The sequence below is a fragment of the Manis javanica genome, chromosome 14 (assembly GCF_040802235.1).
Source record: "Manis javanica isolate MJ-LG chromosome 14, MJ_LKY, whole genome shotgun sequence".
NCBI classification, from domain to species: Eukaryota; Metazoa; Chordata; class Mammalia; order Pholidota; family Manidae; genus Manis; species Manis javanica.
Window position 1 is genome coordinate 15,199,414 of NC_133169.1, and position 25,454 is coordinate 15,224,867.

The 25,454-nt window shown below is 35.9% G+C and overlaps 1 protein-coding gene across 11 annotated transcripts in view; it reads right to left on the reverse strand.

The window, feature by feature from the left end:
• The window catches only part of LYPLAL1 (lysophospholipase like 1), a 122,354-nt gene that overhangs the window by 96,369 nt on the left and 531 nt on the right, over positions 1-25,454 (reverse strand). For 8 of the 11 annotated variants that reach the window (XR_001852433.3, XR_012125212.1, XR_005060218.2 and 5 more), the window contains exons 2-3: positions 20,894-20,993; positions 5,311-5,463 (exon numbers count right to left, since the gene is read on the reverse strand). Coding sequence is in view for 8 of the 11 variants with exons in the window: in XM_073221946.1 (XP_073078047.1) it covers positions 5,311-5,463; positions 20,894-20,993 (253 nt within the window). In the remaining 3 variants the exon portion in view is untranslated. Of the gene's footprint in view, positions 1-5,310; positions 5,464-20,893; positions 21,011-25,454 lie in introns of all 11 variants that reach the window. The other 3 variants (XM_017655974.3, XM_017655976.3, XM_017655978.3) reach the window with 3 other exon arrangements.

The following is a 25,454-nucleotide window of genomic DNA, read 5'->3' on the forward strand; positions in this document are numbered from 1 at the left end:
TTACTTTAATCCTAAGGATCAATTTCACAGCTAAGTAAATAGTGTTTGTCCATACAAAAAATTCAGTACCTTAAGAACAGAAAAATGATTCACCAAAACACTTTTAAAAGGTGGTAAATTTGTAGCACTTAAGTATGAAAGGTGAGTTAATAATTTAAGGGTTTTTTTGTTCACACCCAAATCGATTATACTTAGGATGGATATTTTAGTTATTTATTTTTTTAGCAAGAGTTGAAACTTTTATCATCTCACGAACCTTGAAAGGAGAGTGTTTAATGGGACAAAATGATCTTTGGAAGCACTCACCATACAGATATTCATACTGTTTGCATCATTTGGGTTTCAATTTGGGTTTCTTGGACTTAAAATGTTTTATGTGATAAGATACTCTGAACTGGGTATCTTTTATTTATTTATTTATTTTTTAGGTTTTTTAAAATTTTTTTTTATTGAAGGGTAGTTGACACACAGTATTACATTAGTTGCAGGTGTACAGCACAGTGATTCAACATTTATATACATGATAATTCTAGCTACCAGCTATCACCATACAAAGTTGTTACACTATTTTGACTATATTCCTTATGCTATACATTACATCCCGGTTACTTACTTATTTTACAATTGGAAGTCTGTACTTTTTTTGTTTGTTTCTTTTTTGAGAGGGCATCTCTCATATTTATTGATCAAATGGTTGTTAACAATAAAATTCTGTATAGGGGAGTCAATGCTCAATGCACAATCATTAATCCACCCCAAGCCTAATTTTCGTCAGTCTCCAATCTTCTGAAGCATAATGAACAGGTTCTTACATGGAGAACAAATTCTTACATAGTGAATAAGTTACATGGTGAACAGTGCAAGGGCAGTCATCACAGAAACTTTTGGTTTTGATCATGCATTATGAACTATAAACAATCAGTTCAAATATGAATATTCGTTTGATTTTTATACTTGATTTATATGTGGATACCACATTTCTCTCTTTATTATTATTATTTTTAATAAAATGCTTAAGTGGTAGGTAGATGCAAGATAAAGGTAGAAAACATAGTTTAGTGTTGTAAGAGAGCAAATGTAGATGAACAGGTGTGTGCTTGCAGACTAAGTGTTAATCCAAGCTAGACAAGGGCAATAAAACATCCAGATGCAGAAGATTTCTCTCAAAACAGGAGGGGTCGGTGAGGTTCTAAGCCTCACCTCTGTTGATCCCCAATTTCTCACCTGATGGCCCCCCTGCGACTGTGCCTGTCTTAGGCTGTTCCTCCCTTGAGGAATCTTACCTGTCTCTGGCTAACCAGTCATCTTCCGGGGCCATACAGGGAAATGTAAAGTTGGTAAGTGAGAGAGAAGCCTTATTGTTTGAAAAGGTTAGCTTTTTACTTCTTTGCATATTTATGCCCTGTGGCTTCTATGCCCAGCATTGTCTTGAGGTATCTTTACCACTTGAAAGAATTGTGATACTCTTGTAAATTCGATATGAGGCACGAATTCTATTTAAGGGTTGTAATTAGGAAGGAAGAAGAAAAGCTATAGAAGTAGCAGGTGGAAGAAAACATGGGAAGATTGATTATTTCTTTGACGTATCTTCTTGTAGAGTGACTTCAGCATGTATAGGTTTTAAACTACTAATTAAATTGTGCACACACATTAACATAATAGGAGTATAGTTACATAACCAAAGCAGACCTATAATTACCAGCCATCTCCAGTGAAACCAAGAAAACCAGTTAGGCACCTTAGGCATTTGTGAAAATTTATCTATGATATGGTGGATATTGTCCAACTGAACTTGAACAGTCTGAGAGAAATCAGACAAATTAAAACAACCCATTCCTGGGGACTGTTCACATCCCATATGTTCTTTTAACAGTAGATAGTCTGTAGTTGTAAGATTTTGGAGCGCTACAATTTGCACTTCTCCTAATTCTTGGTTGAGTTTCAACAGTATAGATCCAGTCAAATTTGTTGTTTTACTGTATGCACAGGCCAGCTTAGATATCTCCTTCTTCATTCCCATGGCAAGTCCAGGAACCGGTGGGATGAGTGCATCTACAGCTGCAGCAGTGCGTGGATCTTTGTTGGGGTTTTTTGATGATCATCTTCTGGTATGAGTCTTCCAGAGAGTGCTGATGTTGAAAGTTCTTTTTCATATCGTATCTTAGTTCATTTTCTGGGCAGCCAAATTAGGCTTTGATCCTCTGTATAAACACAAACAGACCCTTTGCCTACACTATTATATGCCTTTTATACCATTGTGTAGAACTCATTGGAGGTCACCACACAGGAACTGCTTTTTTTTTTTTTTAAGAGAAAGGAATATTATCAGAAAAATGTACCTCCATAGCCGATCATCTGACACCCTTTAAGTGGTCAAAATTAAGGATATTTAAAGTATGCATTAATCATTGATTTACAGTTAGTTTTATCCTATCAGGGAGTAATCCCCCTTTTCTTTCTTTTTTTTTGTTGTCATTAATCTACACTTACATGACGAATATTATGTTTACTAGGCTCTCCCCTATACCAGGTCCCCCCTATAAACCCCTTTACAGTCACTGTCCATCAGCATAGCAAAATGTTGTACAATCACTACTTGTCTTCTCTGTTGTACAGCCCTCCCCTTTCTCCCACTCCCCCATGCATGCTAATCTTAATCACCCCCTTTTCCCCTCCCTTATCCTTCCCTACCCACCCATCCTCCCTAGTCCCTTTCCCTTTGGTACCTGTTAGTCCATTCTTGGGTTCTGTGATTCTGCTGCTGTTTTGTTCCTTCAGTTTTTCCTTTGTTCTTATACTCCACAGATGAGTGAAATCATTTGATATTTCTCTTTCTCCACTTGGCTTATTTCACTGAGCATAATACCCTCCAGCTCCATCCATGTTGCTGCAAATGGTTGGATTTGCTTTCTTCTTATGGCTGAGTAGTATTCCATTCTGTATATGTACCACATCTTCTTTATCGATTCATCTATTGATGGACATTTAGGTTGCTTCCAATTCTCGGCTATTGTAAATAGTGCTGCAATAAACATAGGGGTGCATCTGTCTTTCTCAAACTTGATTGCTGCGTTCTTAGGGTAAATTCCTAGGGGTGGAATTCCTGGGTCAAATGGTAAGTCTGTTTTGAGCATTTTGATGTACCTCCATACTGCTTTCCACAATGGTTTAACTAATTTACATTCCCACCAGCAGTGTAGGAGGGTTCCCCTTTTTCCACAGCCTTGCCAACATTTGTTGTTGTTTGTCTTTTGGATGGCAGCCATCCTTACTGGTGTGAGGTGATACCTCATTGTAGTTTTAATTTCCATTTCTCTGATAATTAGCGATGTGGAGCATCTTTTCATGTGTCTGTTGGCCATCTGTATTTCTTTTTTGGAGAACTGTCTGTTCAGTTCCTCTGCCCATTTTTTAATTGGGTTATTTGTTTTTTGTTTGTTGAGGCGTGTGAGCTCTTTATATATTCTGGACGTCAAGCCTTTATCGGGTCTGTCATTTTCAAATATATTCTCCTGTATTGTAGGGTTCCTTTTTGTTCTATTGATGGTGTCTTTTGCTGTACAGAAGCTTCTCAGCTTAATATAGTCCCACTTGTTCATTCTTGCTGTTGTTTTCCTTGCCCGGGGAGATATGTTCAAGAAGAGGTCACTCATGTTTATGTCTAAGAGGTTTTTGCCTATGTTTTTTTCCAAGAGTTTAATGGTTTCATGACTTACATTCAGGTCTTTGATCCATTTTGAGTTTACTTTTGTATATGGGGTTAGACAATGGTCCAGTTTCATTCTCCTACATGTAGCTGTCCAGTTTTGCCAGCACCGTCTGTTGAAGAGACTGTCATTTCGCCATTGTATGTCCATGGCTCCTTTATCAAATATTAATTGACCATATATATCTGGGTTAATGTCTGGATTCTGTAGTCTGTTCCATTGGTCTGTGGCTCTGTTCTTGTACCAGTACCAAATTGTCTTGATTACTATGGCTTTATAGTAGAGCTTTAAGTTGGGGAGTGAGATCCCCCCTACTTTATTCTTCTTTCTCAGGATTGCTTTGGCTATTCGGGGTCTTTGGTGTTTCCATATGAATTTTTGAATTATTTGTTCCAGTTCACTGAAGAATGTTGCTGGTAGTTTCACAGGGATTGCATCAAATCTGTATATTGCTTTGGGCAGGATGGCCATTTTGATGATATTAATTCTTCCTAGCCATGAGCATGGGATGAGTTTCCATCTGTTAGTGTTCCCTTTAATTTCTCTTAAGAGTGACTTGTAGTTTTCACAGTATAAGTCTTTCACTTCTTTGGTTAGGTTTATTCCTAGGTATTTTATTTTTTTTGATGCAATTGTGAATGGAGTTGTTTTCCTGATTTCTCTTTCTGGTGTGAACTGGGTATCTTTTTGAACAAGCCTGATCTTTCAAGATATTTTACATTTTACATGAGATAGAATGGCTATATTATTAGTGAATCTTAATCCATTTCAGTATATATTCATACTTTGGAATGCTCAGTTAGTGTGTGTGTGTGTCTGTATGTATGTCAAGGTATTCCAAATGTTCTATTCTAACCAACTATAATGATCAGTCACTTTGACTGGGCAGAAAACAAATATACATATACAATATATATATTAACATACATATAATATCCTTTTTTGTGGGGATTTTCTGGAGAAGTTTTGAATCTAATTCTAATTAGGTTCAAATTCAATTACAATTACAATGCTTTAACCAAGGCAAGCGGTCCTGTGTTCAAGTCCAATGTTGGCAAAGGTAAATGAAGGGGAACTAAAACAACCTCAGACATTCCTGTAAGCAAACACGAAGGAGCACATAGAGATACATGAGATAAACATGGAGAACAAAGGTTTTCCTAGTATGAGGGAAAGGGGAGTTCAATAAAAGAAACTGTCTTTCACTGGGCAAGCCCTGCTTTCTCATGTGACAGTGAAAACATGACTTATGTTATATGAAGAATGTCTTAGAAAACACAGCCAGCGCTGGAAGTACCTACCATGATTTGAAAGAAATCTAAACTGATGGCAACCATGGGGGCAGAAGTCCTCTGCCCTCACCACACTGCCCGTTTACTCTTACCCTCCAAAGTCAGTGAAGTAGAAGTGAAATGTATAGCCAGAACAAAAAAAATGGAGAGCTGAAAGATACCGGTTGAGACCTGACAGTGCTTTCCTATATCCTCTCTAGTGAAAAATCAAGTAGAACTTCACCCCAAAAGCTAGAATATTCAGTTCTCACTCTCTCATCCACTCTCGCTAGAATATTCAGTTCTCACTCTCTCATCCACTTTCATCTTACTGAAAGGACCCCACAATCCAGGCAGATCTGCCCTTGGGAAGCATCCAAAATCTGGGACAGGTGGGTGGTACTGAAGAGAACAGGAAAACCACATCAAAATTGTGCTGTATTGATTGTAGCACTTCAGGATAAACGCACATCCACTTCAGGAGTCTGAAAGTCAAGAGGATTATATTTGGAAAGTTTATCAGAGAAACTGAAAGAAATTTGGGAACAAGAACTCATCTATAGAGGATGTTTTATTTAGTAAAATGGGAAAATGTTGTAAACATACTTTGCAACATGCTTTCTAAAATCTGAATGTACTTTTGAATCTCCCTTTAAGATAATATATAAAAATCTAACATTTTCTCCCAGTTTATGAAGATACATGATATTTTGCAAATATGGGAAAGTACATGTGTGTGTGTGTGTGTTTGATGTTTTTCATATAAACCTTATTTTTTTACACCATTCCTCCTCTCCATTACTCTCTTATACATCAATATACATCTTGCCCTTCACACTACGTAAATCATATTTATGATTTAGAACATATCCTTGAGTGTTTTTCTTGCACATATATTAAAATATGTATTTTTACAGGGTATTTTTTAGAGCACTCTGTTCTTCAAAAATGAATTAGCCTATTTTTCTTATATGCATCATACTTTTCTCCTCTAACAATACTTCCTTGAAATCCTTCCATTTAATATAATTCTAACCACATCCTTTTAAATGACTATGTAATACCGATGATAAAACAGTTCCACAGTCTAATCAGTCATTCCCTTACTAATGGGCATTTATTTGGTATTCAGCTTTTAGCTACTACATACACTCCCATATTAAACATATTTCCTTACATGCTTTTGAGTATTGGTACTTTAATTCCTGTGGCATAGAGTCTAAGAAACAGTATTGAAAGGTTTAATTTTTATCTTACTTGATGCTTCAAAGTCACTTTCACCAAGGCTATAAAAATACACCTTTCAACAAGAGAACATCTTTTTGCACACATCCCTGAGAGTATAATAGGTACTAACATCCTTTAAAATATTATCATTTAAGAGGCCTAAAGTCAGCAGAAGGAGGGACATAATAAAGATCAGAGAAGAAATAAACAAAATTGAGAAGAATAAAACAATAGCAAAAATCAACGAAACCAAGAGCTGGTTCTTTGAGAAAATAAACAAAATAGATAAGCCTCTAGCCCAACTTATTAAGAGAAAAAGAGAGTCAACACAAATCAACATAATCAGAAATGAGAATGGAAAAATCACGACAGACTCCACAGAAATACAAAGAATTATTAAAGACTACTATGAAAACCTATATGCCAACAAGCTGGAAAACCTAGAAGAAATGGACAACTTCCTAGAAAAATACAACCTTCCAAGACTGACCAAGGAAGAAACACAAAAGTTAAACAAACCAATTACAAGCAAAGAAATTGAAACAGTAATCAAAAAACTACCCAAGAACAAAACCCCGGGGCCGGACGGATTTACCTCGGAATTTTATCAGACACACAGAGAAGACATAATACCCATTCTCCTTAAAGTGTTCCACAAAATAGAAGAAGAGGGAATACTCCCAAACTCATTCTATGAAGCCAACATCACCCTAATACCAAAACCAGGAAAAGACCCCACCAAAAAAGAAAATTACAGACCAATATCCCTGATGAATGTGGATGCAAAAATACTCAATAAAATATTAGCAAACAGAATTCAACAGTATATCAAAAGGATCATACACCATGACCAAGTGGGGTTCATCCCAGGGATGCAAGGATGGTACAACATTCGAAAATCCATCAACATCATCCACCACATCAACAAAAAGAAAGACAAAAACCACATGATCATCTCCATAGATGCTGAAAAAGCATTTGACAAAATTCAACATCCATTCATGATAAAAACTCTCAGCAAAATGGGAATAGAGGGCAAGTACCTCAACATAATAAAGGCCATATATGATAAACCCACAGCCAGCATTATACTGAACAGCGAGAAGCTGAAAGCATTTCCACTGAGATCGGGAACCAGACAGGGATGCCCACTCTCCCCACTGTTATTTAACATAGTACTGGAGGTCCTAGCCACGGCAATCAGACAAAACAAAGAAATACAAGGAATCCAGATTGGTAAAGAAGAAGTTAAACTGTCACTATTTGCAGATGATATGATACTGTACATAAAAAACCCTAAAGACTCCACTCCAAAACTACTAGAACTGATATCGGAATACAGCAAAGTTGCAGGATACAAAATCAACACACAGAAATCTGTAGCTTTCCTATACACTAACAACGAATCAATAGAAAGAGAAATCAGGAAAACAATTCCATTCACCATTGCATCAAAAAGAATAAAATACCTAGGAATAAACCTAACCAAGCAAGTGAAAGACTTATACTCTGAAAACTACAAGTCACTCTTAAGAGAAATTAAAGGGGACACTAATAAATGGAAACTCATCCCATGCTCATGGCTAGGAAGAATTAATATCGTCAAAATGGCCATCCTGCCGAAAGCAATATACAAATTTGATGCAATCCCTCTCAAATTACCAGCAACATTCTTCAATGAATTGGAACAAATAATTCAAAAATTCATATGGAAACACCAAAGACCCCGAATAGCCAAAGCAATCCTGAAAAAGAAGAATAAAGTAGGGGGGATCTCACTCCCCAACTTCAAGCTCTACTACAAAGCCATAGTAATCAAGACAATTTGGTACTGGCACAAGAACAGAGCCACAGACCAGTGGAACAGATTAGAGACCCCAGAAATTAACCCAAACATATATGGTCAATTAATATTTGATAAAGGAGCCATGGACATACAATGGCAAAATGACAGTCTCTTCAACAGATGGTGCTGGCAAAACTGGACAGCTACATGAAGGAGAATGAAACTGGACCATTGTCTAACCCCATATACAAAGGTAAACTCAAAATGGATCAAAGACCTGAATGTAAGTCACGAAACCATTAAACTCTTGGAAAAAAACATAGGCAAAAACCTCTTAGACATAAACATGAGTGATCTCTTCTTGAACATATCTCCCCGGGCAAGGAAAACAACAGCAAAAATGAGCAAGTGGGACTACATTAAGCTGAAAAGCTTCTGTACAGCGAAAGACACCATCAATAGAACAAAAAGGAACCCTACAGTATGGGAGAATATATTTGAAAATGACAGATCTGATAAAGGCTTGACGTCCAGAATATATAAAGAGCTCACACGCCTCAACAAACAAAAAACAAATAACCCAATTAAAAAATGGGCAGAGGAACTGAACAGACAGTTCTCCAAAAAAGAAATACAGATGGCCAAGAGACACATGAAAAGATGCTCCACATCGCTAATTATCAGAGAAATGCAAATTAAAACTACAATGAGGTATCACCTCACACCAGTAAGGATAGCTGCCATCCAAAAGACAAACAACAACAAATGTTGGCGAGGCTGTGGAGAAAGGGGAACCCTCCTACACTGCTGGTGGGAATGTAAATTAGTTCAACCATTGTGGAAAGCAGTATGGAGGTGCATCAAAATGCTCAAAACAGACCTACCATTTGACCCAGGAATTCCACTCCTAGGAATTTACCCTAAGAACGCAGCAATCAAGTTTGAGAAAGACAGATGCACTCCTATGTTTATCGCAGCACTATTTACAATAGCCAAGAATTGGAAGCAACCTAAATGTCCATCTGTAGATGAATGGATAAAGAAGATGTGGTACATATACACAATGGAATACTACTCAGCCATAAGAAGTGGAAAAATCCAACCATTTGCAGCAACATGGATGGAGCTGGAGAGTATTATGCTCAGTGAAATAAGCCAAGCGGAGAAAGAGAAATACCAAATGATTTCACTCATCTGAGGAGTATAGGAACAAAGGAAAAACTGAAGGAACAAAACAGCAGCAGAATTACAGAACCCAAAAATGGACTAACAGGTACCAAAGGGAAAGGAACTGGGGAGGATGGGTGGGCAGGGAGGGATAAGGGGGGGGGAAGAAGAAGGGGGGTATTAAGATTAGCATGCATGGGGGGGAGGGAGAAAGGGGAGGGTGGGCTGCACAACACAGAGAGGACAAGTAGTGACTCTACCACATTTTGCTAAGCTGATGGACAGTAACCGTAATGTGGTTGTTAGGGGGGACCTGATATAGGGGAGAGCATAGTAAACATAGTATTCTTCAGGTAAGTGTAGATTAAAAATTTAAAAAAAAAAAAGAAAGAAAGAAAGAAAAGGGGGATTACTCCTTAACAGGATAAAACTATTGGTAAATCAAAGATCAACGCATGCTTTAAATATCCTTAATGTTGATCACTTAAAGGGTGTCAGATGATCAGCTATGGAGGTACTCTTTTCTGATAATATTCCTTTCTCTTAATTAAAAAAAAAAAAAAAAAAAAAGCAGTTACTGTGTGCTGACCTCCAATGAGTTCTGCACAGTGGTATAGAGGGCATGTCAAAGTGTGGGCAAAGGGTCTGTTTGTTTCTACGCAGAAGATCAAGGCCTAGCTTGGATACCCAGAAAATGAACTAAGATACGATATGAGGAGGAGCTTCCGGCATCAGCACTCTCTGGAGGACTCGTGCCGGGGGATGATCATCAAAAAGCCTCCACAGGGATCCGGACGATGCTGCGGTTGTGGCTGCATCCAGCCCACCGTCTCCTGGACTTGCCATAAGAAGGAGGAGGGAGATGTCTAGGCTGGCATGTGCATACAGTGAGACAACGAATTTGACTGGATCTGTACTGTTGGAACTCAACCAGGAGTTGGGAGGGGTGCAAGTTGTAGCACCCCAAAATCTCATGACTATAGACTATCTATGGTTAAAAGAACATATGGGATGTGAACAGATCCCAGAAATGGGCTGCTTTAATTTGTCTGATGGTTCAAGTACAGTTCGAAAATATCCATCATATCATAGATAAATTTTCACAAATGCCTAGGGTGCCTAAATGGTTTTCTTGGCTTCACTGGAGATGGCTGGTAATTATAGATTTGCTTTGTTTATGTCACCGTATTCCTATTATGTTAATATGTGTGTGCAAATTAGTTAGTAGTTTAAAACCTATACATACTTAAGGTACTATACAAGAAGATATGTCAAAGAAATAATCAATCCTCCCAAGTTTCCTTCATATGCTACATCTATAGCTTTTCTTCTTCCTTCCTAATTACAAACCTTAAATAGAATTCGTGCCTCATATCGAATTTACCGAGTATCATAATTCCTCCAGGTTGTAAAGATACCTCGAGACAAGTGCTGGGCATAGAAGCCACAGGGCATAAATCTGCAAAGAAGTTAAAAGCTAACCTTTGCAAACAATATGGCTTCTCTCTCACTTACCAACTTTACATTTCCCTGTATGGCCCCGGAAGATGACTGGTTAGCCAGAGACGGGTAAGATTCCTCAAGGGAGGAACAACCTAAGACAGGCACAGTCGCAGGGGGGCCATCAGGTGAGAATTTGGGGATCAACAGAGGTGAGGCTCAGAACCTCACCCCCCCTGCTTTGAGAGAAATCTTCTGCATCCGTGGATGTCTTGCTGCCCTTGTCTAGCCTGGATTAATACTTAGTCCATAGGCACACACCTGATCATCTGATCATCTACATTTGCCTTCTTACAGCACTAAACTATGTTTTCTACCTTTATCTTGCATCTACCTACCACTTCAGCATTTTATTAAAAATAAAAATAATAATAATAATAGGAGAAATGTGGGATCAACATATAAATCAAGTACAAAAATCAAATGAATATTCATATTTGACCTGATGGTTTATAGGTCATATTGCATGATCAAAACCGAAAGTTTCTGTGATGAATGCCCTTGTACTGTTCACCATGTAAGAATTTATTCACTCTGTAAGAATTCGTTCACCATGTAAGAACTTGTTCGTTATGCTTCAGAAGATTGGAGACTGACGAGAATTAGGCTTGAGATGGATTAATGATTGTACATTGAGCATTGACCCCCCTATACTGAATTTTATTGTTGTTAACAACCATTTGATCAATAAATATGAGAGATGCCCTCTCAAAAAAAATAAATAAATAAATAAAAAAAAATAAAAAAGTAAAAAAAAAAAAATATTATCATTTAAGGGTATTGATTATAGTTTTAAAATCAATTATTGAAGTGTAATTTATATATAAAAGTACACATTTTAAGTACGTACTTCAAAGACTTATGGCAATATAACCACAATCTTTGCAATAATACAGACCTTTCCCTTTACCTCAGAAGATCCCATAGTACCCCTTTGTAAGCAATTCCCCTTTATTTCCCAGGTAACCAGTGATTTTTACCACTACAGATAAGTGCTGGCTTTTCTATAACTCCACATAAATGAAATTAGCTATTCATATCATTTATTTTTTTCTATTGTGGTTTTGATTTTTTGTTCTTAAAGTTTAGATGAGCACTTTGTCTATTATTGACACTTAAATATTTGTCATTTACATTTTAAGTATTTTTAAAATCTATATACACTGACATTACATATTTGGGGAATCTTTTAAAAAAATTATAAAGAAGACTTTACATTTGATATAATCTGTTCTTTTTTAGAAGAGAAAAACTAAATTTTTGGGTCTCCCAATTTAAGAAGTCCTTCCCAATCCACACACGTTTACATATGGAATACAAGATTTTCCTTAACATTTTTGTTTTCATTCTTACATTTAAGCTTTTAATTTTTCTGGAATTTATTTCATACATGAAGTCACCCTAGGGTTCGAATTCATTTTCTTCCATATGGATAGTCAATTGTGCTTGTGTTACTACCAAAACAAAATCCAAATGAGAAAACTTGCTCTCACAAAGATAAAATGCCATCTTTTCCATCTATTTAATTCTATAGTTATGATTTATCTAGTTTCTCTCAACCTAGGTTATGTAAGAGAATTGAGCTGTAATGCCTAACACATACACTATTATAGTGAATGGACTTCTCTCCAACACATCTGGAATGATACTAGTTGTACACTATCCTTGGAGAAATCAAGAAAAGAGTCATTCAAGTCATTTTCTGTGTTCTGTGATTTAAGCCAAGAACTCTGGGTGAGAAAGGTCTATTTTGTTCTACTAATCTACCTATCTGTCCCTGTGTTAGGATAATATTGATTGTATTACACTGGTTTTAGAGAATGTTCTGAAGTTGAGTGATGTTTTTCCCTTCTCCCTATCATCATCACCACCAGGCTCTTTTTCAGACTTGTTTTGCTTACTCTTAAGCATCCATTTTTCTTTATTTAATAAATGAATAAAATATTTTTTTTCATACATAATTACAAATAATTCTTAAAACTTTAAAAAACTCTTAATATTCCATTACTTTGTGGGAATTAACATTTTGTGACACAGGCCTGAAAATAGGGAAGATTTTTGCAGACTGAACTCTTCCCAGGATCTGCCATATTCTGGTCCTCACCTAGGGCTTCTCCTGCACTGCTCTCCAGGCTCTCGATGTGTGCGTAGAAGATAAAATCCTGCACCAGCAATCTACTACGACTCCTAAATGCTTAGCTTCTCCCTCATCACATAGGCCCTCTGACCTCAGAAGCTGCTTGGCTCACGAGAGGTTAAGTAAACTGGAATCACAAGGGGAGAGAAGATAGAAAGCATTCAAGCCTCCCCTGCCAGTAACCCTTTCTCAGGATTAACTTTCTTAGAGTAGTCTGAAAATGAAAGCAGGTGCTTTCCACTTAGTATTAAAGTCATGGTAGATAAAATGAAATCCCAAACTCTACTCAATTTGTCAGTAAAATCGCAGGGATTTTCTGAATGAAAACTGGGAAGTCAACATTCACTTTCATTTAAAGTTTGAATTAGACTGTTTTTTAAATTATTTCTACTTCCCTTTTCATTTTATTCTGCTGTTTCTCTAATTGTTTACTTATCTGTCTAAGCACTTAAATAAGGATGATATCATAGGCTAAAACATGAATCATTCTGGGAACTCAGCCATTAATAGAAAAAAAAATGACATTCACTTAAGCTAAGCTTTTTGTCTTTGACAGGGCCTTACTTAATTAGAGATAGATGCTCCACAGAGGTGGAATCCCAGGGTTAAGTTTCACTAATTTTGAAGCTTTTTGTTCTCTCAATTCTCTAAGAAAACTAAAATTTTCTGTTCAAAGGAGATAATTGGGAAAATTTAATGAGACAAGAATAATTTAGAACATTTGTTGTTACGAAAACAATCAAGATGCAAAATTTTCTTAGGATGTTAGAATAACCTTTAAATAGAGCATAAAAGATTGTTTTTAAAACAGCTAAACAAACTGGCACATATGTTACACTAATTCACCCTCTTCCCCAAGTAAATCACTTTATTAGCTGGTATAAAAGAACTCAGGTATCAGTCCAGTAAATAACTATGTTTGGCAAAGAACATGTATGTGGCTCCTAAACCAATCAGTCAATCAAACCATTACACACCAGTAAAATATTAGGCTGGAATAAAATATCCAACATTAAAAAAAAACCTGACATTGTTTGATATCAAGTTCTGTTTTGGTCTCTGCTCCCTAAAAGTCATAAAAGCAAAAGGTCATTCACAACCTTTAAGATAACATCATCTGTATCTTCTTCCTCTCTGTCCTCATTTCACAGCACTTCTCCCAGCACCCACTGGGTTCTTGCCACATTTCCCTCACTTTCTTCAAACAGGACAGCCTTCTGTTGTCAGGGCACTGCAGCTGCCTCTACCTGGAACGCTCTTTGCCACACTTGTAAGTGGGCTCCTGCTGGTGGTACAGGCTTCAGCCCAAACGCTGCTTCCTCAGGGCAGCGCGCTTTGGCCTGACACACTCAAAGGAACGTCCTCCTCTCCACTGTGCAATGCATACACATACTCTCTCTATGCCATTATCCCAGTTAGCTGTCTTAATGGGACTTATTACTATTTGAAATTAATATATTTAACCTCTCTTTTAATTTCCATTTCTATGTGAGGTCCCTCAGAGTAAGGACTTCATCTTTTCCACAGCGTTACCTCAGTGCCAAGAACAGGTATTTGTTGAATGATTAATGTTAATTATCATTTGTGTCACTTGGGAATAATCTGTATCAGTTGGATGTAAGAGAATACCTAAAATTATTTTTCTCTGAATACCTTTTGACTTTAATTCTTATAAAATTCTTATTGCGATTTCTAGGAAAAGGCAAAATTTTTCTTTTGTTTCTTTGAGAAAACATGTTTCTAAGGAAAACAGTTTTTATATACTAGTAGGTATTTAAATGTGGTATTTAAAATACTTACCAAAGAAGTAAAACTATTTCCTGAAAAACATGTATTTTTCAGTCGGGTTCCTTTGCAGTAAAACACACTTATAGTACAGATGTACTAGTATCAGGAGCGGTATCTCAATATCATGCTTCACATAGGAACCCGAAGTGATAAAGGTGAGCCATTGTCTACTACACCTAAATCAAAAGTGCCTAACCCTGTTTTGGAACACATGTTTAATGAAAAAAAATAAACATGTACTTCATGTGGGAATATTTCACTTCATGTGAATCAAAAAGTAGAGGCACTATGCAAATTTTGTTACTTTTAGAATTTTCAACACCAAGAGAAATGATGCCATCATAAAAATTATTAGTGACTTGTTAAAAACTATTTTTGAAATGGGAATTCCAATGGAAAATCTCTGATTACAAATACAATAAAGTATTTCATAGAAATAAAAATCTTTATTGAGCACTCGAATTAAATAGTCCAAATTAACATAATAAAAAAATGAAGCAATATTTTCCATTTAAATCAACACAGCAGGCAAATTGCTCACTTTTACTTAATATGCCCCTAACTTGCTGATTAAAAACATCTATTAAATTAGGGTTAAGGAAAAAGAATACTTTATAGCCAAAACAGTGATTCACAATTTAATCAAAACATACTGGGACATGCTGTAATAAAGCACAACTGGGTAAAATATATTAAACCATTGTTCTCCTCTTAAGTTCTTTAAAATGTGCATGACTGTTGAAAGCAAAAATTATAACCTTGTTTGACAGAGTTTTTGATGTCTGTAGATGAAATACATATGACAAGTATAAAGAAGGAAGACTAAAGGTACGTGCATGGTTGTAAGGTTTCTATATTTTGTGGGAAGTGGTAAAAAGCTAACTCTAAATAGGTGGAAGGTTTGATACATATCTTATAATCTCTAAAGCAATAGGAAAATATAAGGATAGATAAATGAAATGGAGTATTAAAAATTTTCAAATGATCCAAAAAAATGGAAAAGGGAAAAAGAAGAAAAGCAGCAGACTTAAATTCAAACATATTCATAGTTACATTAAATAGAAATGGGCTAAACAAATCACTTAAAAGATAGCCTATTATTAAGGTTCGTTAAAGAAAAAATGAAGCCCAAATACACATTGTCTGTAACAAACTCACTTTACATGTAGTGATACAAATGTTAAAAGTAAAACGATGGAAGAAGACATGCTATGAAACACTCATGAAAAGGATGGAAAAGGATATGCTACATGAACAGTAAACATTGGAAAGCTGATCCATACTATTTTATTAAACAAAGTACATGTCAAGCTATTACCAGAGATAAAACTGAACATTTTGTAAGATAAAAGTAACCATTAATGAGGATAGGAATAATCCTACAAGGGCAAGAACCTGGTAATATTGTTTAAAAAACACACAGCAAAACTGATGGAACTAAAGGGAGACAAAGACTAATCTACAATCATAATTGGAGATTTTAATACCTACCCTTCAAGAGTAATAGAAAAACTTACTAAAAAAATGACTAAGCAAATATGAAAGGTGAGTAATACTGTAATTACCTTGAACTACTGACATTTACAGAACTCTGTACACAAAAATCCACACATAGCAGTAACATGCAAGACAAAATACAAGTGCCAGTGAGTATCAAAAGACTGAAGATGTACAGAGTATTTTCTATGACAACAATGGAAGGAGCTTAGAAATCAAGAGCAATAAGATACCTAGAATATTCCCAAGTATTTAGAAATTAACAATGTATTTCTAAATATGAAATGAAATTAAGGATAGCAACATAAATCCTAAAGGCAATAAAAGGAAATATGAAGTTTAAGCCAATAAATTTGGTTAAAGACACAAATTCCACGAGAAACACAAATGAGCAAAACTGACAGAAAAAAAACAAAAAATCTGAATACCCTGATTATATGAAAGAAGTTGGATTCATTATCAAAATCTTCACACAAGAAAACTGTAGGTTCAGATAATTCCACTAGTGAATTTTACCAAATACTGAGGGAAAAAATAATATAAACTAACTCAAAAGAAACAGAAAAGTGGACATTTTCTAATACATTTTAATAGTATAACCCTGATAACAAAACCTGACAAAGACAGTATAGAGAAGTACAATCAATATCCCTCATGAACATAGATGTAAAATTCCTCAACAAAATACTAGCAAATTAAATTCAACTACATATAAAAAGGGTAACACATCATGACCAAGAGGGATTTATCCCAGGAATGAAAGGTTGGTTTAACACTTGAAAATCCATCAGTGTTATCCACTATATAAACAAAATGAAAGACTGAAAAATATGATCACCTCAAATGATACAGAAAAGGCATTTAACCAATTCATAAAGAAAACACTCAGCCTATTAGGCAAAGAAAGAAATTTCCTCAGTATAATAAAAGGTGCATAGAAAAAAACCCTGTAACTAATGTCATACTTAATGGTGAAATACTGAGTATCTCCCCTCTAAGATTACATAGGAAAGTGGTCCTTAATTCTTTTCAACACTGTATGGTACTTCAAACAGGTGCAATAAGGCAAGCCAATGACTGGAAAGGAAAAGTAACACTTCCTTTATTCACAGATGTCATGATGGTTTACACAAAAATCAAAAGGAATATACTAAATAACTATAGAAATAAGTATACTAAATAGCTATTAGAAATACCTATGTGTGCTGGGAATTGACTGGAAGGAGGCACAAGAAAATTTTCTGAGGTGTTGGGAATGGTTCTCTATTTTAATTCAAGTAGTTAAACCAGTGCAAGTATTTACAAAAATTTATTGAACCATATACTTAAGATTTTTGCATTAGGCTCAGTTTTATTTTGAATGAAACATATTCTGTTAACAAGATGTCATTAAGAGATTGAAAATGCAAATGACAGAGGAAATCCATTTGAATTTGTATATCTAACACCACAACAAAAACTATACTCCCCAAAATATTACAGAGCTATAATAAATCAGTAAGAAAAAGACAACTAAATAAAAACCTAGGTACATGACTTGAATGGGCATGTCTCTTGAGAATATCCAAATGCCCAATAAACATAAACAGTACTCAACATCACTGTCATTAAAGAAATACAAATTAAAAACACAGTGAGATACTATTACAGAGCCACATGACTGGCCAAAGTAAGACTGACAATGGAAACTGTTATGTAATGTGAAACAAATGAAACTGTCCAACATTCCTGATAAGGGTGTAAAATGCTATAACCTCTGTGGAAACATGTTTGGCATTCCTACCAAAGCCAATAAAGCTAAACCTGCTTAAATATTTCATTTTCATTTCATTTCCATGATTATCTAGCTTGGGTAAAGTTACATAACAGTGAACATCATTTCAATGATGGAAGACCAGGTACATGTTAGATAGAACTACAGAATGTACAACTTGCTGAATGTTTAAAACAAAACAATTTTGCTTTAAGCGCTCTGGTATTATATTTGAAAACAATACCATATTTCACAAACTTAACTTGATTTGATATTAATAGCAAATGAACTGGCATTGATATTCCTGATTATGTTTTATTTCACTGTTTTATTTTATTCAATAAATAAAACCAGACCTAATTAAGGATGCGGGTTTGAGATGTAATATTCTACAATTTAAATTCTATTTATAGTTACTTATATCTATATAGGTATGTATTTTTTTCCTGAAAATTTGTGAAAAGTTCTTGAGTTGCAGAATAGGAAATGGCAAATTTACTGAATTGTGAGGTTTTTATTTCTTCATTTTAGGAATATTGGAAACAGTGAAAAAGGAAGTGAAACTTGACAACTCCATGCTTACAAGATTAAATTTGAGGCTGAAAAGGCTTTTGAAGGCAAGTGGAATTTTGTTTTTAATGTTTCTGACTTAGAGTAATTAAGTCTAAAAATAAAGGAAACCTAGTACATAAAGACCTGTTCTTAGGCGCAATCTCGACTTCTTTTCGTATTGATTCAAAAACAATGATGCCATTCATACTTTAATTGCCTCAGATATTTGTTTTTCTAAAATATAAGCAGTTGACTACACTGCAACATTATTTTTTCTTCCTAAAGGAGAACAAAGATACTGATCATCCAGTATGTGTGAGACGGAGATAAAACTTAAAGGAGGGTTTCTCTGCCTAGGTGCCTTTGAAATTTTGGGGTGGGATAACTGCTGGGGGGGCCATCCTGTTCAGTGGGGGACATTTAACAGCATCCTGGCCACCTCCCACTAGAAGCCAATAGCTTCTCAGGCTGCCCCTCCTGCCAGCTGTAACGACCAAGAAATGTCCCCCAACACATTGCCAAAGGTCCCTGAGGGAGAATCATCCCTGTTTGACAACAAATGATTTAAATCAATTCATCATTTGAAAAAAATCTTACTAGTTCAAGAACTGTAACTCATGGGAAATTAAAGTACAAATGGTGATTTGGTCTGTGACAGTAGCCCCCAAAGTAATGCAAATGGATGTAAATGGAATGTTCTCTTTTAAGTTTAAAACTACACTGTCCAAGAGTAGTCCCTCACCAATATAGCTTTAGAGCATTTAAAAATGTAGCTAGTACAACTGAGACACTTTAACTTAAATTAATCAGCATCTAAATTGACATGTGCTGTACATGCAGAATACACACAAGCTTTCAAAGATTAGAATAAACAAAAGAATGTGAAATATCACTTTGATAATTTTATATTGATTACTTGTTGAAATGATAATATTTTGGATACAGTGGGTTAAATAAAATATTAAAATTAATTTTACTGGTGTCCTTTTTCTTTTTAATGTGGTGCCAAGAAAATTTAAATTTGCATAGTGTGTATTACATTGGCATGGTTCAAAATATTTGATGATCTGTCCAAATAGCTATTGAGTATGAAAACACAAAAAGTTACTATGAATTCAGTGAAGTATGTCAATGATTTTTATATTTAACTAAATCACAACAGTATCCAAAAATAACAGCTTAGCACACATGGGGACTTTGGATCTCAGAAACAACTCTGGGCTAAAGTTTGAGATACAGTGGTCTAGAATTCCTATCACAATTGGTGATGACATGACATTCGTAACCTAGAAAATATTAATTTCTAGAATCATGTTTCCTATGATCTTCCATTCAATTTTATCAGATAATGACAATTATATGTAGGCTGAAATAACTTATCTTTCCTACCCCCATAGGAAGACCACTGTCTTTCACCTTTCCACTTCACTAACTCTAAACACCCATAGCAAATAACAAGCTTTTTGACATTTTCAAAGACATTCAACTCACAGCACAAAAATAACCCATTGGTCATTAGGTCTTTTACCTAAACTCCCGAACTACTAAACTCCTCTAAAATAATATTAAAAATAATCACTTTTTGAAAAGTCTTAAATCTTGCAACAAAATTATCATTTTTATTGTTCCACTTGTTTCAGTTCTATCAAATGCGGTAAGCAGAATGCTAGTGCATATATAGACGTCCTTAAAGTTCTGGTTCTAATTGTCCTTAAACTAAGTTAATAGAAAAATAAAGCAAAGCATTTGCATGAGCACACAGTGTGCTTAATAAGAATAAATCAAGAACAGATAATGGGAAATCAAATTGGGCTGGAGAGCTCAGCACATTATTTCACTTACACAAATAAGTATTTGCAAACCCTAATTTTAAGTATGTGTTCAGAATAAAAGATCATGCAGATACTAATTTTATAATTATAAAAGAGCAGTTTAACTTCACAAACATACCAATCTCATAATTGCACATTTTGTTAAACACATCTACAGGTTGTATAATTAAATGTATTTATTAAGTAGTCAGTTCCATATTCCTATTCTGCTTTACTGATTCAAAAGCTTTTAATGTTATTTCAGAATCCTTTTAATTGCAAAGAATACCACAAAACTCTTTTCCAGAGATTATGAACTCTGGCTCAACTCAATGATTAGAAAGCTTATGCTCATTAAGAGTTACTAGTGTCTTTTTTTGTGGCAAACAAGGGGTAAAAGAGAGTTTGAAAGATGAGCAATCTGCAGGCCAGAGAAAGCAGAACTCTGTAGGTCACACCAGAGACAGTTTAAGATAGGAGCTTTAGGGAATGCTTCACAAAGATGGAATATATTACTCACCTAGCAAAACTCAGCACAACAGTGTAATTGCAAAAAAAACGAGTTCTTAAAAAAGTACCCCAATTTAAAATATTTAAAATACACATTTAAGCTTAAATAACATCTAGCTGATACATCTGTCTCTATATATTTTGTGCCACAGAGTAATAGTGAGCAGTGAGATAAATTACTGCATACCTGGGAGGAGCCGTTGGATAAATAATTTTTATGTGTTGGAATGTTAAATCTTGATTTAAAACCTGCTTGATCCACATTTTCAATCCTTGTCCAGAATCACCTGATGAATCACAAAACCTAGATTAAGATAAAACACTCTGACAAACAGTGTATTTAAAAGCAGTCTGTAAATTTCATGTCACACAGAGGCTGGAATAGGAATAAAAAAAAAGTTCCATACATAGAAGTTACTGTATAGAAACTGGTTTATCAATATTAATTGATAGGCATAAATAGCTAGGAATAATTTTGATTATTTTACTACAAACCATTGATCACTTTAAAGACCTTGTTTAAAGTTGAACTCGTTTGTTTAATAATAAATTTTTTCCTATATCCAATTTTTAAACACTCATTTCTTACCTTTTTCTTAAAAACAGTAAATCTCTTAAGTGCTTACAAACTTTCTTAGTTAAAATAATAAACTCTTTAAAGAAGGGGTGTTCAGCATACTTTAATTTTCATTTCAAGAAATTAGAATTTACTTTTGGTAACATGTTTACATGACCTGAAATAATGATTACACATCCCAAGGCTGAAAAATAATGAAGATTCATGCAAGAATTAATAGTATTAAGTATTTAGTATGTGTATTTCTACTAAAGGAGTGGAAGGAAATCCAGGTCCATTTTATGTAGTCCTAAAGAAGAAAATTCTAAAGGTAACAAACATTAGTTTAATAAATCAATTCATTAAGACATCAATCCAAAAAATACCTATTGATACCTATTAATGTGGTAGGCACTGTGGTCACAGCTAGAAAGGAAGTGATGGGAAGGTGAGAGGGAAGAGGCCCTGCTCTCATGGAGTATATAGATTATTGTGAGAAATAGATATTCATCAAATAATCACATACATAAACATAAAAGACATATGTGACCACTGCAAAGGCGAGACACTGGTACCGCAAGGGTTTACTGTATTCAGAATTGACCTAGTGAAGGAGTTCAGGGATAACTTCATTAGACTGTAAGCTCTGCAAGGCAAGGTTCCTCTTGCTTTTTATTCAGAGCTGTTCATTTAATGCCCAGCACAAGACTTGACACATCCCTGGGCATCTGATAGACAGCTGCTGAATGGGCTGAACTAAAATGTACGGGATGGTGAAAAGCAAAGTGCAGAAGAAAAGAGCATCTCAGGTAGGCTATGGCAAATGTTAAGACCCTTTACAGGGAGGAACAGTGTGTCATCTGAGAATGAGCGGAAGAGCAGTGAGTGCAAGATGAGGCTAGAGAGACTGCAGGGCTTGATTCATCCTGAGCATGGAGGCACTTGTGGCAAAAAGGCAGCATGTTCTAAGGATCACGGTGGAAGCTGTGTGAAGACAGAAGTGAAGGACAAAAGCAGTTGTGGAGGGGTCCATTAGGAGGCTCCTGTTCAGGTGAGAGATGCTTAAACTAGGGCGACAGCAATGGAGTGTATACTCCACTAGATAATAGAGATATTGAGATACTAGAAATAGACAATTAACAGAAATTGGCAATAATGAGTTATGATGAGTCAGTGGTAAAAGGTCTCAAGGATGATGACGAAGTTTTCAGCCAGGACAACTGGGTGAACAAGAGTACTACGCATGGACACAGGAAACGCACGAAGCAGCAGGTCTATACATGTTGAATGTGAGGTATTTTTATAAGGTAAACAAGGTCCTGTAACAGAGATTGAGCAAACTGTAGCCGGCGGGAGGACAAAATCCAAGTCCTTACGAGTCATAAACACTGGTTTTTACATTTTCAAAGAGTCATGCACGAAAAATAAAGAAAAAGGAGAAAAGTTTAAGAGGCCATATGTGGCCCACAGTGCCTAAAATGGTCATTATCTGAAGCTTTAGAGAAAAAGTTTGCTGACCCCTGTCCCACATTACCTTGATGGCAGTACCGTTTTGAGTATCCTACCATACAAGTACACTAATTGGAGTACTATTCCTTGAATGTCAGGGAACCTTCCCCGGGGCCTTGTCCTGGCTTTTCTCTTACCTGAAAGTCTATCCCAATGTTCACAAGATTCACTCACTGAAATCTAGCTGCTGAAATGTCACCTTCACAGTGAGGCCTACTCTAACATTATTTAAAATTATAATCCCCTATACTTCCCATCCTCCTTACCATGCTTTCTTTTTTCCCTCATTTCCACTACAATGTAAGCTCCAGGAAAGCTGGGATTTTGTTTTGTTCATTGCTATATGCCCAGAGTCTAGAACAGTGCCTTGCACAGTGGCCATGAAATTGACATTTCTTGAATGAATGTTTATTAGGCAGTTGGATAAACATGTCTAGAGCTCAAGAGACCTAAAATGCAGACAGCTGTATATAGGTAAAAATATGGGCTTGTGTGGAGGTTAGCCTGGAGCGAAAAACGTAGACTGACAATAAACCATAGCACAAGATGTCAAGGAACTCCAACAATATGGCCAGGTAGACGAAAATGAGTATGCAAAAAAGCCCCAAAACAAAACAGAAGGAGCAATCAGAGGTAGAATGAACGAGGAGAGTGTTTCAAGAAGGGAGCTGAATGCTGCTGACAGTTCAAGGACGACTGAAAAATGTCCATGCACTTAGCAACATAGAAGTTAGTGGTGATTTTAGTTAAGAGCCGACCCAGTCAATCCACTGAGACTTCCTATATGAGGAGAAAGCAAGATGTGCACGGTGTAGGCCTGCATGAACCTTGCAGTTTAATGTGGAATAGAGATTAAATTAGGTAATCACAAGTATGATGAATACCACTGAAGAATCATAGTGCCCTAAAGGAGCTTATACAGAGTGGATTAATCTAACCTGGGAGGCCGAACAAAGCTCATTCAACTACCATTTGTTTTCATCATCCTGAAACAAGGTACTTCTCTGGTATTTTCGAAGTAGGAAAGGCTCAAATTAATTTGGCTATACATATAACTTACATTTCAGTATGTTCCTCTATGGCTGCCATATCCTAGAAGATAATCTCAAGCTTTTAAGATTTAAAAGAAAGAAAAAATATCTGCCTCTCCAAACACTTTTTCAACCCTGAAAAGCAAAACTGAATGCTACAAAACATAGATGCATGGTTTCACAAAGTCCATTATTCTAAAAGCCAGCACCTTATTCCAAGAGTATGTCAAACTATTAAAATTGGTTTGTCCACATTTGGATTAACCAGAAGCCAAAGGTCTCCTATAATGTAACCACATATATTTAAGTCTAATATAAAATCATACTCTCTGTTTTATTTACTGCAATGGTACTCAACACATAAGAATTGGATTATACTTGCATAAAATTGGCAGAATTCTTTGGATAAATTCTTTGTTCAAAGTACAAAGGGAAAATATATAATGTGCAACCCTGGGTTTCAGAGACATATCGTTACAAATTATAAAAATTTGAGTGATTTGAAATTAAAAAGAGTAAAGGTAACTTTAAGCCAAGTGGTCCAGCAATAAAAGAATTAGTCTAGCAGTATTTCCTACAGATACTGTGAAATAATTATCTTATTTATTAAAAGGCTTATCTCACTGGGGAATTTCTGGGTGCTTATAAATCAACACCCTTGGGGCCCCAAACAGTCCTAGTAATGGTCTCCTAGTTGTAAAACATTGCAGTCACCTTACACTCCTCACCTTCTAAATACATTTTACTACTCACGTCTTTCCCTGTAAACATCTTTGTCCCTTTCCAATCTATTTCCACAATGATACATCCTAGTTCAGAGGTTCATTTTATCCCTCCAGAGCCGATTTTGAAATCTGAGAGATCTGGGTTCAAATCCCAGTTTCACCATCACTCAAGGTAATTAAGCCAAGTAACCTCGGCAAGCTGTTTAACCTATTGGGACTCGTTTTCAAAATGGTAATACTGCCCACAATTGTCCATTTCCAGGTCTCCCCCTGTACCTTTCCAATCTCCTCCACTGTCCAGTCACCAACCTCTTTGGGCCTATGCAAGTCTCAGCTCAAAGCCCACTTTCTCTGTCAAATGTGACAAGCTCTTCATCTTCCAACTGCCTTAATAATGCCTAACCACAATTTTTTCCTTACAATTCACTTGGCAGTAAATCAGGCACCATCTTGTGATCTCCCATCCACTGCTGACTCAAACTAATTGAATTGTTTTTGTTTTTTAACTTTAGGTAGGCCCCCGAGGACACCGGCTGCATCTCATTTCTTTAAAAAGCATTTCTCAAGAACTTACCCTGGGCCAAGTACTAGGCATGCAAACATTAAAACAAAGGCCCTTACTCTTGAGGAAGGGGAAGTGAAGTCAGCAAGGCAGACCTAAGTAATTACAAATGAGCATAAGAAACGCTACCCAGAATTAAGCAGTTACTAATGGCAGGCGGTTGGAGGAGAGTGTCTGGGACTTTGTGCTGTACCTTCGGGGCTTAAAAACAGGACGGAGAAAGAAGGAAGGGGGAGCAAGGGAGGAAAGGGAGAAAGACACTCTAGTCCTGGCACAGGGCTTCACAGCAAGGAGATAATAAACATTAAGTTAACTGAGTCTTAATTGTCTGTATTAGCAATGGGAGACAGGAAAAACAACGGCCA